The 18,442-nt window shown below is 43.3% G+C and overlaps 2 protein-coding genes across 6 annotated transcripts in view; both read right to left on the bottom strand.

Annotated features, from left to right (window-relative positions):
• Nucleotides 1–4,141, bottom strand: part of LOC121814709 (protein dopey-1-like) — an 8,260-nt gene extending 4,119 nt beyond the window's left edge. Inside the window, exon 1 of the mRNA XM_042221909.1 lies at nucleotides 4,012–4,141. Within this exon, the coding sequence (XP_042077843.1) occupies nucleotides 4,012–4,141 (130 nt within the window). The remainder of the gene's footprint in view (nucleotides 1–4,011) is intronic.
• Nucleotides 4,142–6,429: 2,288 nt separating this feature from the next.
• The window catches only part of dop1a (DOP1 leucine zipper like protein A), a 28,291-nt gene continuing 16,278 nt past the window's right edge, over nucleotides 6,430–18,442 (bottom strand). For all 5 annotated transcript variants that reach the window (XM_014334242.2, XM_014334246.2, XM_014334245.2 and 2 more), the window contains 19 exons: nucleotides 16,309–18,430; nucleotides 15,968–16,079; nucleotides 15,539–15,721; nucleotides 14,324–14,449; nucleotides 13,930–14,064; nucleotides 13,575–13,630; nucleotides 13,325–13,429; nucleotides 12,891–12,957; nucleotides 12,608–12,752; nucleotides 12,106–12,185; nucleotides 10,789–10,898; nucleotides 10,468–10,617; nucleotides 10,152–10,213; nucleotides 9,811–9,963; nucleotides 9,566–9,702; nucleotides 9,417–9,472; nucleotides 9,136–9,300; nucleotides 7,209–7,338; nucleotides 6,430–7,040 (listed from right to left, as the gene is read on the bottom strand). In XM_014334242.2, the coding sequence (XP_014189728.1) occupies nucleotides 6,732–7,040; nucleotides 7,209–7,338; nucleotides 9,136–9,300; nucleotides 9,417–9,472; nucleotides 9,566–9,702; nucleotides 9,811–9,963; nucleotides 10,152–10,213; nucleotides 10,468–10,617; nucleotides 10,789–10,898; nucleotides 12,106–12,185; nucleotides 12,608–12,752; nucleotides 12,891–12,957; nucleotides 13,325–13,429; nucleotides 13,575–13,630; nucleotides 13,930–14,064; nucleotides 14,324–14,449; nucleotides 15,539–15,721; nucleotides 15,968–16,079; nucleotides 16,309–18,430 (4,403 nt within the window). In that variant the 3' untranslated portion in view covers nucleotides 6,430–6,731. The remainder of the gene's footprint in view (nucleotides 7,041–7,208; nucleotides 7,339–9,135; nucleotides 9,301–9,416; nucleotides 9,473–9,565; nucleotides 9,703–9,810; nucleotides 9,964–10,151; nucleotides 10,214–10,467; nucleotides 10,618–10,788; nucleotides 10,899–12,105; nucleotides 12,186–12,607; nucleotides 12,753–12,890; nucleotides 12,958–13,324; nucleotides 13,430–13,574; nucleotides 13,631–13,929; nucleotides 14,065–14,323; nucleotides 14,450–15,538; nucleotides 15,722–15,967; nucleotides 16,080–16,308; nucleotides 18,431–18,442) is intronic.

Here is an 18,442-nt window from a genome sequence, read left to right as displayed (position 1 = left end):
ACAAATCTTTTTTACGCACACACAAATCTCTTTTACAAGTACAAATAATTTATGACCACATTTTGAGCCCATAGCAGCTCAGCAACACCAAAAGACCTGAAAGACCACAGAAGACAACTGAAGTGGCAAATTATTTCCATTATTTAAAAAAAAACATTTTCACAACATCTAACCAAGTCAAGAACATCCTCACACAGGAAGAGGTATCACTGTCACATAGTCTATAATAAAGAGACACCTTCATAAACAGATATATGCAGAGATGACAACAAGGTGCAAACCCCTGGTTACACTCAAGAACAGGAAGAGCAGATTAGACTTTGCCAGAAAACATCTAAAGGAAAATCTGCAACCAAAAAAAAAAACGAAGAAGAAGACAAAAAAGTGGATGGTGAAACCAAGATGAACTTGCAGCTGAATGATGGGAGAAGTATTGCGAAAGAGAGAAACACCTCATGATCCAAAGCAACACTATCTGTCAAACACGGCGGAGGAAGCGTCATGGCATGGGCATGTATGCCTGGACACTGATAGACAATGATTTCACCGTTATATTTCCAACCCTGGTGATTCTGTCTGTTTAAAATTACACAAACAATAATTTCCCTGTCAGGGGGCTGGGTCTGTGACAGAGTATTTTGGGTTATTTTGTATTAGTTCATCGTAGTTGAAGTTTAGTGTAGTTTATGTTATCGTTCATGTCTCCTTGTTTATGAGTCTTTTTCTGTTTGTCATATGTTATCTCCTTGTCTAGGTAGGTTCCCCTTGCGTCTCTCTCCTCTTTGTCCCTCTCTCACTCCGACTCTCTGTCTCTTGTATCAGTGTGTCCCAGTTCACGTCTCTCCATGTTTCCTGTTTTACTTTGAAAGTCTGTGTTTCCATGTTCAGTGTGTTTAGTTTTGCTTCCCCTGTGGCGTCAGGTTCATTGTGTCAGCTGTGTTTCCCCAGGTGTTTCCACTTCCCTCATTACCCTTCTGTGTCCTCTATCTCCCTCTGTTCCCCCTCTGTTGGGTCGTCTCTTTGTCTCGCGTCATGTACTTCCGGTCTCAGGATTATTTTCATGCTTCGGTTCAGGTTCATGTTTCTTGTCACAGTTTTCAGATGTACCTGTTCTGATTCATGTTCAGGTACCATGGCATAGTCAGAGGTGTGGACTCGAGTCACATGACTTGGACTCGAGTCAGACTCGAGTCATTAATTTTATGACTTTAGACTTGACTTGAAAAAATGTTCTAAGACTTGTGACTTGACTTGGACTTTTACACCAATGACCTGGGACTTGAATTGGACTTGAACCGGTTTACTTGAAAAGACTTGATATTTCACCCCAAATATAAAATTTAACATGCATATTATATAGAGATTGAAAATGTGACGTCATTCAGGGGTAAAACCGCAAAGGATTCTGGGAACTCGTGGCAAGAGGTACTAGCGCACGCAGGCTTTCAATTGAAAATACACAGCGATAAAAAGAAACACAAAAATGTCAAGAAGCTGTTGTATTATTAACTGCAATAGCCGGTCGCATGACAGCCACGGGAAGCCGACGGGTAAAGAGATCGGTTGTTATCGGATTACGTCGTTGAAGAGAAATTGTTCGAGCCATGTTTCCGAAGTAACAAAGACGCGACGGATGGCCTGGATTGCAGCCATTCAAAGACCAAATATAACGTCCCAGAACACTCCAGCTCACAGGTTAGTCTGCTCCAAGCATTCTACAAAGGTCAGTCTGCTGTTGTAGTTAATACGTCATTTTCATAACATAATTGGTGATATAGGTTACAAGCAAGTCTGGCGCTGAACAGAAATTGTCGCGCTATGCTCCTTTGTTTATTGTGCATAAATAGTGAATTGTCCTGACACAATATTGCGTTTCGCTTCTGTTATTATGGTACATTGACAAAAACATATACTTTTATTCACAGGATAAAACAGTTGTTTTGTATCACTAATTGTCCAGTACGATTACAGCATACAGTATTATTGTCACTGCTACATTTCTGTAATGAACCAGAAATTATTTCCACTACTAATTAATTACCGTTGAGCTCAAAGGTCCTATTAATAAACGGTTAACGAATGTGTATTTATGACGACGATTTGTGAGACTGGTAAACTTATGATACGTACGATGGTCTTTCTTCTACACGGTGCATTTCAAGGTCCTGCACCCATCCGTCGGTAAACTGTACCTGGGCTTGTTGCAGTGACCTGAAGTTACTAACCGCATCCAAGAATAACATGCAGCTTATCTCAGAACTGTCGGTGAAAATTATTCTTGGAGCTAGGTTTAATTGAGCTGCATTTTAAAGAGGTGCAATTTCACAATTTGTGTATATTTTCTAAGTTCACTATTTTGTCATGTGTTGAGAAAAACACAGATTTAAAAATTACATGGTCTAATATTTACATTTAGCATATAACTGCAACATTCTTTTTTCGTTTTTTTTTTTAAAGACTCGAAAGGACTTGAAATTCAAAATTTCAGACTTGTGACTTGACTCGGACTTTTACACCAGTGACTTGAGACTCGACTCTGACTTGCCTGACATTACTTGAGACTTGACTTGAGACTAAAGGATAAAGACTTGAGACTTACTTGAGACTTGCAAAACAATGACTTGGTCCCACCTCTGGGCATAGTTTTCATGTTAGTTTTAGTTCATCCCAGTTTAGGTTTTAGTTTAGTTTTTCCCCAGCTCACCTTGCCTTGTTTTCTGTTTGATATCACCCTTAATAAACGGCTTGCTTTTTGTTATACTTCATTTTTCTCTCACATGTCTGTTTTTGGGTCCACACCTCAAACACATCGGCCATCCCGGCCATAACTCTTCCTCCATTAGTTTCTGTCTATATAGATGCCTATAACCTCAACAATTCAGTGACTTGCACTCACTGACCTCTCACCAGCTTGTTTCAATAACTTCCTAATGTTTCCAATTATTCCAAAACCAAATAAATAAAACCAAGTCTTTATGTTTCCCAGATGTGATGCATGGATGGTGTTTATATTATAGACAAATTAATTTTGTGTGTTGAATATCTTAATACAAGCTGTATTATATCATTGTGCAGAAAAAGCAAAAGGCTGTGTTATTCACATGTATGTGTTCTGATCAAATGCACAAGCTTGGTCTGTTTTTTGCATATTTATTGGCAAAAATACTTAAAGGCCTTGTGTCATTCATTTGCATCCTGAAAAAAAATCACTCTAACTGAAACCTCCACCTTTGCTGTGTTCACTTTTATCTATTCTGCGCATGAGTCATTGGAGAGTTCAATCTACTTTATGTATGGATGACCACCGGGGATATTGACTGTCCCTGAAATTGTGTGTTATCAGTAAATACAGCCCCATTCCACCCTTTCCAAAAAGCTAATAGCCTTTTTTTTTAATTGAATTGGCACCGCCTGCTCCTTCATTTGACAACCCTGTTCGTGCAATGAAAGACATCTAGAAACTGCACCAAGAAACGAAAAAAGAAATCTGTGATAAATATGTTGGCAGTTTTTTCAGTGCTACCATAGAGGACAAGGTCTCAGGCAACAACCCCACCTGTGTGCTTAGTAGTACTGAAACTACTTTTAGCCTTTTAATTATGCAGTAACTAGCATAAGAGCAGCATTGGAGGGAGAGATAGCATGCAATCAGAGGGACTTTTATCTGTAAGTATCTGGTTGGAGACTTTGTGGTTTCCCTATTCTGGCTCTACACTAATGCACAGTCAGCGGGTGAGAGGCCATGTAATTATATATTAACTTTGGCTTGGTCAGTTAAGACTGAAAGCAGTTCCTGTTGGTGGTCTTTCGGTAGTATGTGTGTGTGTGTGTGTGTGTGTGTGTGTTCATACACGTGAGTATATACTATGACTAGAAACCCATCCAAGCATATTAAGACACGCTGGAGTAACGGACGTGGGGGTGGGGGGCAACCATCATGGCTTTGGTGCAAGGCCTAGTTGTGCATGAGAAGGATAGATGGAGGGGTTACTTAGACGTAGATGTACTCACACTCCAAGTGTTTCTTCTTCGGGGCTGTCTGTTCGTGCGTGGTGGCTTTGCACACCGCTCGGCACACCTCGGATCCCGTCAGGCTGTACTGAGCCGCGGCGATGCGGTCCGTCAGCGTCTGCCCCGACATCTTCTCTCCGCGGAGTACAACCAGCAAGCCTCCAATATGGTCCTACCCCCCCCTACTCACACACACACACACACGCGCGCACGCCGGAATGAGCGAGCAGCCTCAGTAATCCCAGCCGCCCTCGAGAACACCACACAGACACAGGCTCCAGGAAAAGAAATATTAGGGCACTTTCTAAAGAGCCGCAATTGATTTGAGTTGCATAACAAGCGGAGAGCTGGTATATCCACTCAGATCTGCTGGATCTGCATGCGTTTCTGGAACAATCATGAACTGACTTTCTTCCCTGAATTCCAGTATCCGGTGATAACTACAGTCTATATGCAAAAAAAGGGGGAGAAGGGGGAAAAAGGAGAGGGCAAAAAAGTAAAACGCTAATCCAGGTTTTAATTCAGTGTTTTCCCCTCCGTTTTTTAATGAATTTCTTACTGTTCCGCGTTATGGTCGGACAGCCTCCCTCACAATGCCGTCCTCCCTGGATGATGCTTGTCTCTTGCCTCCCCTCCTCCCTGTCTTCCTTCCGCTTGTCTCCTGGATAATCCTTACCACCACCACCAGTCTGACAGTCCCTGAGTATCAGCGGGGCGTGCAGGGGAACATCATCATCATCTTCATCCCACACCATCCAGTGCAGCGTTTTTTTTTCTCTGTTTGTTTGTTTTTCTTCTTCCTTCTCCTTCTGCAGCCCCACGCTTCCTCTGCGCCTTCCTCACCGTCAGCTCCGGGGATGCGCGCTTCAAACCGGGTCGTTGGATGGCGGTGCTTTCGGTGGACTTACATCCTTCCGTTTATTTAATTATTATTTTATTTATATTTCTCAACACGCCCTGCCCCCTCCTTTGAGTCAGGTGACACAGTGTTACCAACCCCACTGCAGCCTCTTTTATCGCGAGAGCTCAAGGGAGAAGCGAGAGAGGTGGGGAGGTGGGCGAATGGGGTTGCTGCGTGAGGATGTGAAGGGTTAATACAGCTACTCTACAGGGTTTTGGTGCCTGTCATGCTGCTTCCGTACTACGAAGGTCATAAGAAGCGTGCAGCTTCAGGGAGCACGATTTTATATAACCACGCGCAGCCAATCAGCGGATTCGGCCCTGTCCATGGTGCTGAAGTCTTCTGGCGTCGTGCTCTCAATCACATTTTCTGATCAGCATTATGCAGTTCTATCAGTCGTTTTTCATAAAAATGTACATTAAAATGTGTTAATGTACATTGGAAAAACCTACATATAAAATACAATACTTGTTCATGGCACTTAGAAATGTATTTTAAATATATTTATTTTTAATAGGGTATAATAACAGCTGTGACCTCTCTCCCATCTGACAGCGCTCATCTCTCAGTTATCAAATCAGACTACTCTGGAGAAAAAATGGGCAAGGATTTCAGTCTGTAGATGTGCAAAGCTGGTAGAGACATACCCTAAAAGACTGGCAGCTGTAATTGGTGGTTCTACAAAGTAGTGACTCAGGGGGCTGAATAATTACGCACACCCCACTTTTCAGTTATTTATTTGTAAAAAATGTTTGGAATCATGTATGATTTTCGTTCCACTTCTCACGTGTACACCACTTTGTATTGGTCTTTCACGTGGAATTCCAATAAAATTGATTCATGTTCGTGGCTGTAATGTGACAAAATGTGGAAAAGTTCAAGGGGGCCGAATACTTTTGCAAGCCACTGTACGTAGCTGCTCAGGCTACTGTTGTTAGGACTCCCTTGCAGACAATGTTTATATGTTTTGCTCCTCTCCTGCTGAGTGTCTACTCAATGTAGGTGGAGTTGACCAACAGGAACTTAAAAGGGTACCATCTAAAGTCCATACTGATACGGTCATCTCAGAGACAAACTGACCTCTTGACTGCCTTTGTGGTGTTGCTGCTTTGCATCTTAAATGGAATTATCTGACAAGAATGGCTTTCTGTGAAGTAGAGAAGTCTTTGCTTGAGTTTTGGTTTTAGGCATTTTCTAGTATTTTATTACCCCGTTACTGCACTAAACAGCAGGTAGGTGTGTCTGTGTATTGTGCTCACACATTTTTCTATGTTCTCTAGCATTGATCCTTTTTGAGTAACTGTAGTCATGGCTGGCTCCAGAAAAACAAGATTCCGATGACGACAAAGCTAATGTGGAAACCAACGGGCAATGCGGTAGTGGCTGTCTATCTTTTATACACAGTCTACACCTGCTCAGATGAGAATGGAGAAGAGACTGAAGAGACTTAGACTGAATGGCAGGGGCGTAATGTAAGTTCTTTCTTAATATTTAGAAAGAGAACAACATAGCTGATGTAAACTTCTCATTAGAAATCTTTATTAAGTCACATCGATATGGAATGGCACAGCATTTTCACTTTATCCTAAAGGACTCACATGAAATGTTGAAAGTCATCAAAGCTGCTCCATATATACAAATAATTAAAATCAATAAAGTAGCTTTTAAAAGAAAAATCATTATAAAAAAAAAAAAAAAAGAATGTACAAACTCCTCCCCAAGTTTATAGTCCCATATAGTTTTTTTTAATGTACAGGTTGAGGTTCACTAGTGTTGATCAGTTGTGTGTTAGTTCCCTCTCCCTCCGCTTGTTTTGACCTCACGTCTTGATGAGCCCCTCTAGAAAGTCTTTTTCAACCATCTCCTCAATGTTTTGTCGAGCTCGACTCCAGAACACTTTCTGGCTCTCCAGTTTGTGGCCCTCCTTGTGGCTGGGGAAAGAGGCATCTGTGCGGTTGTGAGCGTAGGCGGGGCCTGAGCGGCTGCTGGCCTTGCTGCTGAACACCTGGCTGAGCAAGTTGAAGAAGGGCAGCAGCTGCTCCATACTGCGGATCACGTAGAGGGTCAGCATTAGGTGACCTGGCTCCCAGGACAGGGTTTGGGTGGAGCAGTCCTCCTCTGGGTTTTTCTATGAGGAGGAGGCAAATAATTTACTAAAGCTGAATATTCACCTGCCAACCCGCAAAAACTACAATTTGCAAAACAGCCTCTTTTAACAAGCACTTTCCTCTTTGTAAAAGGCACTCATTTATCTTCATTATTTAATAACCTGTGCAGACAAGAGAAGATGAGATACCTTGGCTCGTTTCCTCAGCAGCTTCACTAGTCGGACAATGTAGGGCTTAAACTCTCTCTGGTGAATCCCCTGACGTCTCACTTCCAACCCCGAATCGTCTGACGCCTCTGGGATGAAGGCCCAGCGATACCTGTAATGAGGCGTGACATACTCAGATTGACTCAGAACAGCTTTAAAAGGAGTGAAATTCACATAATCAATTATCACAATGTACCCTTCCACATCTCAAATACTGACACACAGGCACACACTTCTACCTAAACAAATTACAGTGGGGCAAAAAAGTATTTAGTCAGCCACCGATTGTGCAAGTTCCCCCACCTAAAATGATGACAGAGGTCAGTAATTTGCACCAGAGGTACACTTCAACTGTGAGAGACAGAATGTGAAAAAAAAATCCATGAATCCACATGGTAGGATTTGTAAAGAATTTATTCGTAAATCAGGGTGGAAAATAAGTATTTGGTCAATAACAAAAATACAACTCAATACTTTGTAACATAACCTTTGTTGGCAATAACAGAGGTCAAACGTTTACTATAGGTCTTTACCAGGTTTGCACACACAGTAGCTGGTATTTTGGCCCATTCCTCCATGCAGATCTTCTCGAGAGCAGTGATGTTTTGGGGCTGTCGCCGAGCAACACGGACTTTCAACTCCCGCCACAGATTTTCTATGGGGTTGAGGTCTGGAGACTGGCTAGGCCACTCCAGGACTTTCAAATGCTTCTTACGGAGCCACTCCTTTGTTGCCCGGGCGGTGTGTTTTGGATCATTGTCATGTTGGAAGACCCAGCCTCGTTTCATCTTCAAAGTTCTCACTGATGGAAGGAGGTTTTGGCTCAAAATCTCACGATACATGGCCCCATTCATTCTGTCCTTAACACGGATCAGTCGTCCTGTCCCCTTGGCAGAAAAACAGCCCCATAGCATGATGTTTCCACCCCCATGCTTCACAGTAGGTATGGTGTTCTTGGGATGCAACTCAGTATTCTTCTTCCTCCAAACACGACGAGTTGAGTTTATACCAAAAAGTTCTACTTTGGTTTCATCTGACCACATGACATTCTCCCAATCCTCTGCTGTATCATCCATGTGCTCTCTGGCAAACTTCAGACGGGCCTGGACATGCACTGGCTTCAGCAGCGGAACACGTCTGGCACTGCGGGATTTGATTCCCTGCCGTTGTAGTGTGTTACTGATGGTGACCTTTGTTACTTTGGTCCCAGCTCTCTGCAGGTCATTCACCAGGTCCCCCCGTGTGGTTCTGGGATCTTTGCTCACCGTTCTCATGATCATTTTGACCCCACGGGATGAGATCTTGCGTGGAGCCCCAGATCGAGGGAGATTATCAGTGGTCTTGTATGTCTTCCATTTTCTGATGATTGCTCCCACAGTTGATTTTTTCACACCAAGCTGCTTGCCTATTGTAGATTCACTCTTCCCAGTCTGGTGCAGGTCTACAATACTTTTCCTGGTGTCCTTCGAAAGCTCTTTGGTCTTGGCCATGGCGGAGTTTGGAGTCTGACTGTTTGAGGCTGTGGACAGGTGTCTTTTATACAGATGATGAGTTCAAACAGGTGCCATTCATACAGGTAACGAGTGGGGGACAGAAAAGCTTCTTACAGAAGACGTTACAGGTCTGTGAGAGCCAGAGATTTTCCTTGTTTGAGGTGACCAAATACTTATTTTCCACCCTGATTTACGAATAAATTCTTTACAAATCCTACCATGTGGATTCATGGATTTTTTTTTCACATTCTGTCTCTCACAGTTGAAGTGTACCTCTGGTGCAAATTACTGACCTCTGTCATCATTTTAAGTGGGGGAACTTGCACAATCGGTGGCTGACTAAATACTTTTTTGCCCCACTGTATGTCTGTTATTGAGTCCCTGATGATGACATGCAAGCTAGTGTCTGTACTGACATCTGAAACTGAGGCAGGCTCTCGGGAGGCAGCGCCAAGGCCAGATCCAGAAGCTTGCAGGCAGAGAGATAGAGGTTGAGCCAGCGTTGACTGTTGTAGGAGGTGGAGAAGCCGTTCCCTCCAGAATAGGTGGTCTCTAGCCCAGCCACAGATGGCCCGGATGTCCTACAGGTGAACAGGATTTTGTTTAAAAAAACAAACAAACAGGAAGACAGGAGTGAGTTGTCTGTGATGTACATTTACCATCACAGACCAGTTTGTTATAACAAGACATTGTATACCTTGATATGTCCTCATCTGCTGTCAGCTCCTGCTCCATCAGTAGAAACACCTGAACCTGCAACATACAAATGTGTGAGTGCATCAGTTTGGGTAAAACACAGGCACAGCTGCAGCAGGGGTCAGATTTTATGTAGCCTGTATTGCTAACCAGCTCAGTGATCATGGTGGGCCACAGAGAGGTGAGGTGCTGAGGTGACATGCGCAGCAGCAGCACTCTGAAGAACAGGAACACCTGAGCATGAAGGATGGGCACCTGAGGCAGACGCAAGCTCTCCACGAGACGCTCTGTGGACACACACGTTAGAAGAAAAAATACCTAATAACTTCAGCTGGGCTTTCAGGCGACAGATAATATTAAGGAACTTCAGAGTGGTGTTTTCTGTGTGAGGTTACCTTGTATGTCAGGCAGATATTTCTGATACTGGTCCACTTCGCTGCTGTAGATGGTGAAGGCCAGACGTTTAAGCAGCATGGCCCTCTGCTCCAGCTCAGCATCTCTGTTGGTGAACAGACTCAGGGAACTGCTCTGGGCTACAGCCACCCGAGCTAACAGGAACACACACACACAAATGTGACGTGTTATTACTTCACCTGCCACAGTCTTTTAGCTTTTAATATCTGTAACATATTAGAATGTTTTGAGCCGTCAGTAAGTGGAGGGAGGTGGTCTGATAAATGATCTGTGACTACACCCAGTGATACATCTCCAAATTCTAATAGGGAAACTAGCTTACTCATGAGGTCTCTGAATGTGGTCTTGTCATGAGTCATCAAGTGGTCAATGATCGCTCTCCAGCTGCAAAAATGAGGAAAATTATGGAATAATTTCTACAAGCACAGCTTTGTTATATTTGGCAACAGATGCAAAACTAAACATAGTGAAGCTTTTACTTTAAAATCTCTCTCTTATGTAGATGAAGTGTCTTTGTTTATAATTCTATCCCCCTTCAATTGTGATCTCTTAAGTGCATTTCTCTCTTGTAATAACTTGCATTACAGCTGTACAAGTCTTCACCCACACACAGTTAGTTTCCTCTCCTTCCTACTCACTGGCTGACGCAGGAGGAGTCCATCTGGAAGAAGGTGTGGTCCATGAAGAGGTCGAAGGCCTCCTTCTTCCAGGCACGCCGGGTGTACTGATACCCACTTAGACTGCTCAACAGTTGGATACAAGCCCGGTAGCTGGGGGCGTTGTGAGCGCTGTCAGAGAAAAATTAGGAATGACCAGGATGTGAAGCATCCATGCAGACATTCAATGCGTTTTATTATTGATTATCATTACTAAATTTTTTTTTTAAAAGAAGAATTTACATAGTGTTATTTCTCAATGAGGACAAAAGCAGCACACAATACAAAGAAGCTCATCCACACCTGTGGTTGCGGAGGTAGGGAACTACGTAGTGCATGATATTAACCAGCAGCGGAATCACCTTCTCCTTCTCATCACTGTAGAACACCATGTCCAACAGATGAGCCAGCACCTGACGGATACAGCCAACATTCATTGTGTTGTTTACATCAAAATCTTAGTAAATGGGACAAAACCAAGCAACATTTTTCAAAAGTAGAGAGCAGATAGTTACGGCCACTGAGCCTCAACACCTGCTTCCTGTGTTGTTTGGTTGTAGGAAAAAAAGAGCCATAAGACAGAGACGGGGGGGGGGGGGGGGATCCACCCAGGTGAGCAAACATTTTTAAATAACATGCATGTTCTGATGAGTACAGAAGTTAAAGTTGATTATGATAATGCTTTAAAATGACTGCTCAATTAACTGCTGAGTGATGCTTCCAAAAGAAGTTGTAAAAACCACATCACACCAAGGAGACTTAAACTGAAGCGTCCTTGAAGTTAGCTGCCTTGAACACCATCCAACCACTGCATTGTGCATTTTTTATGCTGGCATAGTTTCCAGTGCTTGCACACCTTAATATTCTTCTTGAAACAGTAAGTTTCTCATTCATTTGTGCATATTAAGGTTTTGGACATAGTAGCATGCTAAACAGCGCTCTTTTCTCGCACAGTTTCCCGCTCTTTGGCTCTTTATTTACAAACCACATCACACATCAAACATGTTACTGATATGATACATATGTGACTGCATACTAACTTTCTTTTTGCTTAAATAAATGTGTTTTTCACAAAAGTCATGTACACTCCACATTTTGTCAAATTCTTTCTGCCATTAGGTACTTTTATCCAAAGAGTGAAAAATAAGAAATGACCATCACACTACTCACCAGCTACCAGATGCATAAACTGCAGTGCAGGACATATTTGATGAACTGCCTTATATGCATCCATCCATCTATAAACTGCATCCATGAAGCATGGGCAATATCTGCGTAATGAGCTCCACTCTGAGCTAAAACAGCCAAAACATTGGAGGTGGCCACCGATTTCAATTATCCACCTCCTCCAAAGCATAACACTTAACTCAGCACATGAATTTATTGGTTCATTAATAATGGTTTAAGAGTTTGAGAGGTGGTTATAAATCAGCTCTAATAAGTTCAGATGGACCGTGGGGGTGTGCTTGATAACGACAGGCCTAAACATTGCCGGTAAATATGAGCGAGAGCAGCTTGAAGCATAATCAAGACGGACAGTGGAATGACTGATGGCACTGACTGATGGCTTGAGAAACAAAGACAGGATTGAACTGAGTCACAGACACTCAGGTGTTTTACCTCGGCCAATAGCGTGAGGGCGTGCACACTGTACACTGATGGAGTGAAGCTGGAGGCCTCCATCACTGTGAGCATTAAATCTACAAAACACACATACCAAACATTAGCAGCAGCTACACAACAGATAATAACACATCCACGCTGAAGCACCCCAAAACTATTCACATTTCACATGTTTTCAGACATGTTAGCTCCTGTGAACACAAGTTTATACGTGCTTTGCTTGAGCTGAGTTACGTTAAGAATTATTGTCTGGCATTCAGATTAAACCCGAAAATGTTAGCTACATTTATGACTCTGCTATCTGAATTCACAGAATTACCGAAATCATCTTTAAAAAAAAAAATCAAGACGTGAAAAGGAAAACCAAGAAACACATTAAACCATCCATGGCAGAAGCAGAGAATGTAGTTGGTGTCAAGGCCAGACATGCTTAGTGTGACTATCAAGCAACATAGCTAACAGCCTTTTCATGTATGATCGTAACGTTCAAGCAGCGCACCTTCTACATCAGCTTCCAGGTTGGTTCCATCCACAACAATCTGAGGAGAAGGTTTCACCTCCAGGTTCCTCCTCAGCCACGTGGTTTGCTCCAACGAGGAGCCTGCAATCGTCCCAATGGCCTCCACCACTTTATGGGTCACGTCCTGAACATACAAATGATTTTGATTCCCTCAGTGTTCTTGTTGTGCTTAATTTGATTGTATCCAGCACATTATAATCCGGCATGTCTGTAGAGCATGGACTTGTCACATTATTATCTACAATCTGGCTGCAGTACCTACCTGCAGCTCTCTCTGGTCCTTCTTGCTCTCCAGATTAGGGTTCTTCAAAATGAACTCGTTTAGAACTCTGGAGAAGAAAAACAAAGGAGCAAAGGTATTAAATAAGTTAAAATTAAAAACTGTATTTTGGAAAATCCTGACAGAGACCTTTATTTACCCCAGTTACAAAATAAAAGAGACATTTTGTTGAAGCAGGACTCTATCAGAGTAAGCTGTATCTTGTTTGCTTAGTATAACTGGTTCTACTTGCCCTGTTAAATTTATAGCATTAAGACTTTCTTTAACTATTTCAAACGAAAAGCCTTCTAGAGCTAAACTGGACAGAAACACAGAAAACAGCTTTATACAAAGAATGACAAAGCAAAGTGAATCATACCACTGTTTACTCAGTTTATGTTTACTGGACTACTGTAACACCCAGGAGAGAAACGTACCCCAATATGAGAAACTGTCCTGGAGCGGGCAGGCCCAGCTGTATAGAGTCCTTCAGCAGTGCCAACAGAGATGGCCAGCTATCAACCAAACTGGAAACAGGAATCCTAACACAGAAAGAGGGAACATCATAAATTCAGAGTGGTTAGTTGTTGTAATTATACACACAAGGAAAGAGTGTATTCTATGTATATCGGAATTCAACAGATATGGTGTCTAATTATAGAATTATGTGAGAAGCTGTGTACTCACCTCTGGACATAAGAATAGAAGAACTGCAGCATGCAGACCTCTAGAGAGAGGTGCTTCTGGAAAGCAGAAAAAACAGTTATTGTAATAACTGAACTCTAACTGAAAGATTTCAAGGTATCCTATGAGAAAAGGGATCAAAATTAAAAAGCGCCCCTCTAAAACAAACCGTAAAGCCTCTGAAGCAGAAAATCATGGCAACAATTACCACAGTTCTTCATTTTTACTGACATAAATCATAATGATTCTCTTGATATTCACACGAGTACATTCCTGTCCTAGCATTGTTATGCAAAATTTAGAAGTGAGACAAAAACAGATAAAGACTGGCTTGAGCAACAAACACCAAAACACCAACCTTGTCCTTGGCGATAGCAGGCGGCTGTTTCAGGACCTCTTTGACTGTTTGCATAACAGTCTCAGTGCGCATGGCGCTGACAGAGCGAACCAGTTCAACTAGCAGCAGCTGCTCTTCACTGGCTACAGGAATCACCTGAAAGAAAGTCATTCAGACTCAATGGAAGAAATACAATGATTTCAAGAGTGTAATCAAATTGAGGCATACTGGACCCTGGTTAAACACTCCTATTAAGAGAAAGAGAACAAATGTGAAAATATATAACTTCAGCATGCTTTTAGAAATAACCACACTTTTTCCATTTACTACAGCAAATAGGAAAAATATTTTGTGTTATTTAAATAGCTTCAAATGGAGGCATTGAGACAATCGTCCACATTTTAATTGTGTATACCTTATTTCTGACTGGAGTCTTGACCTGTTTCCTCTCATTCCAAACGTAGGCTATAGCTGCCATGAAATGAGCGCCATGATTCATGGAGATTGGACCCAGCAGCTCTAGGATCTGCTGACGGAGGTTCTGCAGAAACAATGCACAAACATTAACCATACTTCTACCATCAACATCCTATAATTTCAGTCTATCTTGCAGAGCTCTGATTTCTCCATGATACAGCTGCAAACAGTTTACTTCCCTAAAAGTTCTTGGCTCACATGTCATATTCAAGTATGTATAACACGCAACTTTCCACAGTGAGCATATAAGTGACACAATAAACTGTTAAAGAACATTTAAACTGGGCCTTGCACTTCGGATATGTAAAGTCGGTTACAAAAGTAACCAAGTTATTTAGTCCTAATTATTCCTCCATCAGGGACTCGGGGCCTGTAATAGTTACAAGTTATTTCAATTGCAGGATACGATTCACCACGATATCTCTGCGAAATTACATTTTCCATCCCACCTCAGTAAAACATGAAATGTTATCTGCAAGGGGCAAATAATTATCTATAACTGCAGAAAGAAAATCCTTAAGCACCAATAATGAGATTCTGTTTTAGTATTGCTTCATGAGTTATAGAGCCAAGCAGCAACTCTTCAGGTTAGGTAACAACACAAGGTTAACAGGCTATCTGGCTTTATCTGGGCCCAACTTGCAGAATTTACTGCGTCTTTGCTCATGCCTACAAATCATTGTTTCGATTTAAACCAACTATTAAGAGCAGCATCACTTCACTGGGATAGATCACCACATTAACTTACAGTGCTTGCTCCAGACCTGTCGACAGACCAGATACTAAATAATCAGATCACTGTAACAGCTCTACTTCTTTCCCACATGAGTTGAACGGGTAAACCAAGAATCAATAGAGCCAGCTCTTGAGTAGTCAGATAACTAAGGAGAACAAGACCAAGATAAAACTCCATTATTCAAGTTTCTGGTCGATACTTGGTCTCTGTGTCTGTGCTGATGCCAAAGGCATTTCAGATCATCTGTGAAAGAAAAAACACTTCTGAAGGTAAGTTATCTGAAATAAAATCTATTAATGAAAATCTTCTAAAAGTCTTAATATTAGAGGCTCCTTTCACCCAATTCAGTCAATTTGAGCAGTCTAACTATGAGACCAGACTGACTAGACAACCATGAATACATTTCAACTTATATACCTTAGTGGAGCCAAGGTTGATGTTAGATGTGGAAGCAGCAGAGGCAGCAGCTGGCTTGTCAGAGTTATCAGCCTGGTGGAGGACACTCCAAAGGAGGGTGACAGAAGACATGATGGTGTGGAGGATGGACAAAATGCCTGATCGAGCCTCAGCCAGGTGCTTCTGATCAACACTCACTTGTAACTAAACAGCAGAACATACAGCAAGACACTGAATGCTGGTATACTGCAAAGCTTTAGACAATGAAACAAAAAATGTGTAAAACCTCATTATGATTATCCTCACTAATGTATCAAATAAGGAAACCACTATTCTAAAATATAGGGGAGGCATTGCTTTGTGTAAATGAGTCTATGTAAAGGCCTATAAATGTTCACTGAGGTATCAGAATGCAGTCTGCTGCAATCATGTGGTGCATGATGCCCTCACCTGGTGGTACTGGGAGGTGGGATCCAGTAGGCAGTAATGGATGATGGCTGTCACGCCCTCTAGCAAAGTCAGAATCAGGTCAGGAGGAATGCAGAGAGCCATCCACTGTGGTCTAAAAAGCACAGAGAATAAGCAGTTTAAACATGAAATATTTCAAATGAACAAAAAAGCACAACATTTTACACAATAATAGAGGCATTTTAGAGAAAATTACTTGCAAGTGAATCACTACATAAGATGGTCAAGGCTGCCCTCTGGTGACCAAGCCATGCCATGGCATTTTAATGCACTGTACTGCTGATCTGTTACATAGTTAACAAGATCCATCTAGACATTAATACCTGGTGTCAGTGATCCCGGTCTCATAGCGGTACTGCTGGAGAAGATTATCCAGGTTCCTGCACAGCTGCAGAGTGACCGAGGCCACAACCCTCCTTAGGACTCTCCCCATGTAGGGTAGTGTGGCTGTGATGAGTCCGATCCACTGTGGGTGCATCTTGCACGCGTGGTGCTGATGCAAGGCCCTGATGACCGAACAAAGGAACATACCCTGTGCTGTGATAGGCTGTCCATGGAGGTACTGCAGTGATGTCATTGGCTGCTGAGGGTTGACATGCTCCACTTCCCCACCCAATATCTCAAACCCTGCTCCAACACTGCCTCCAGTCCCTCCACCTCCTACCCCTCCTACTACAGGTTCTGCTCCTTCATCAGCTGGCAGAAGGACCCTGTGCTCAAGCACAACAAGACTCTGCAGCAGTCTGAGCAGCTGGGCCTGGACTGCACTACAGCTGTCTATCTGGTCTTCTGACAGGTTGATAACGCTGTCCTCAGATAGACCTTCTTCCACTGTGGCCATGTTGACCCCTGCCACCCTCTGTTCGTGCCATTTCTGAGCACTGAATATGGAAGAGAGAAGGCAGTGTAGAACCACCTTCTGAACTTTGCACTTAGAGAGGACATCGCTTATAAAACTAGCAAAGCCCTTCGCTGAGCCACCTGTGACTTTGGCTAGCTCGCTGAAAAGGAGAGTTAAAACCTCCACACTGGTTAACTGCATGGCCCGGTTCCCTGCCAAGTCCTGAGGGCCTGCAGGCACATGAGCAGAGTAATAACTTCTTAGGAAGTAGAGACAGAGTGAGATGATGATCTCCAGGTACATGGCACTGCGGAATGAATGGGAGTGGGAGTCCTGGGAAATGGGGCAGTAAAAGTCTTTGCCCATGACAGAAACACGGTGACGGGCTAGGAGGTTTTGAAGCAAAGACAGCTGTGGGGTGTAGGTGTTGTTGATGCTGGTGGTGGAGATGGCGCTCACAAACCCTGAGGGAGCAGCTCTAAGCATGGCTGCAATGGCTGACAGGGCGTGGAGTGCCCGGGAAGAGTCATAAAGCTGGAGGTAGAGGAGGACGTGCTGGTAGAGAGGGTGGATGTTAAAACGAGGTGGGGCAGAGGATGATCTGCGTCCTGTAACGCTGACACCCCCAACAGTCATCCCAGAGCCCCCGCTGGGAGAGCCTGTGTCGCTCTCTATCTCTGACACCTCACCTTCCCCGCAGCTGTACCAGTTTTCTAGATCTAAACTATCACCAAAGAAAATACTGGGTGGGCGCAGTTTGTCCGCTTGATTTGCCTTCCTCTGTCTCTCCTCTTCCTTCCTCTTAATCTTCTTGATCTTTGGCTTTGCCCCTGGAGACTTGTCTGCCAGCTTCTCCATAATTTTCCCTTTAAGGCTAAGCTGGATGCTGCTATGGCTACGTTTGCGGGCCTGAGGGTCATCCACCTGAAGGGTGTGGTCTGGGGTGGCCGGGTTAGAGCTGTCTGGCAAAGTGACAATGGAAGGAGAGGAACTATGGCGGGTAATGCCCTCTTTGTGCTGTCCGTCTACTGACGCAACAGCTGGTGTGATGGTGAGAAATTCCAGTGTGCCTTCAGCCAACATCTCCGGCACAGTCTGGTGGTTGGAACAATGAGGAAGCCCAGAGTCCAGGCGGGTACCAATGGATATATCCGAGGAGGTGCTGTCAGTGTCAGTTTGGGGCCAGTTTTCAGGTGGATATGATACTTCAAGAGAGCCGTCATCAACTAGCTGTAGAACTCTGTCGATGAGTTCACCTAAAACACAAGACACAACTTCCTCTATAGAATCCTCAGAGGGGTCATCTGAGGATCCAGGTTGTGGGTCTGAGCCATTTATCATGCATTTGACTCCCTCTGGTTCCTCAAAGCTGCCATTTTCCACTGTAGAAGAATGAGAACCAGTGGAGTCTGAACTCTGAGGCTCCCCCTGTTGGTGAGCAGGCTGATATTCACCAGCTAGATGCAAGTTCTCACTGCTCAGACTCATTATGGACAGGCTGTCACTCAATGGGTTTACAGTCAGGCAGAATGGCTCCATGTCACCCACTGTCAAACCTCGGAGATCCTCTTGTCCAACCCTCTCACTCTGGATCTGACTGAAATCTAAGGAAAAGT

The sequence above is a fragment of the Haplochromis burtoni genome, unplaced genomic scaffold, assembly GCF_018398535.1.
Source record: "Haplochromis burtoni strain Fernald_Lab_line unplaced genomic scaffold, NCSU_Asbu1 Contig_76, whole genome shotgun sequence".
NCBI classification, from domain to species: domain Eukaryota; kingdom Metazoa; phylum Chordata; class Actinopteri; order Cichliformes; family Cichlidae; genus Haplochromis; species Haplochromis burtoni.
Note: the sequence above shows the minus strand (reverse complement) of the source record. Positions and strands in the feature narration are given on the sequence as shown.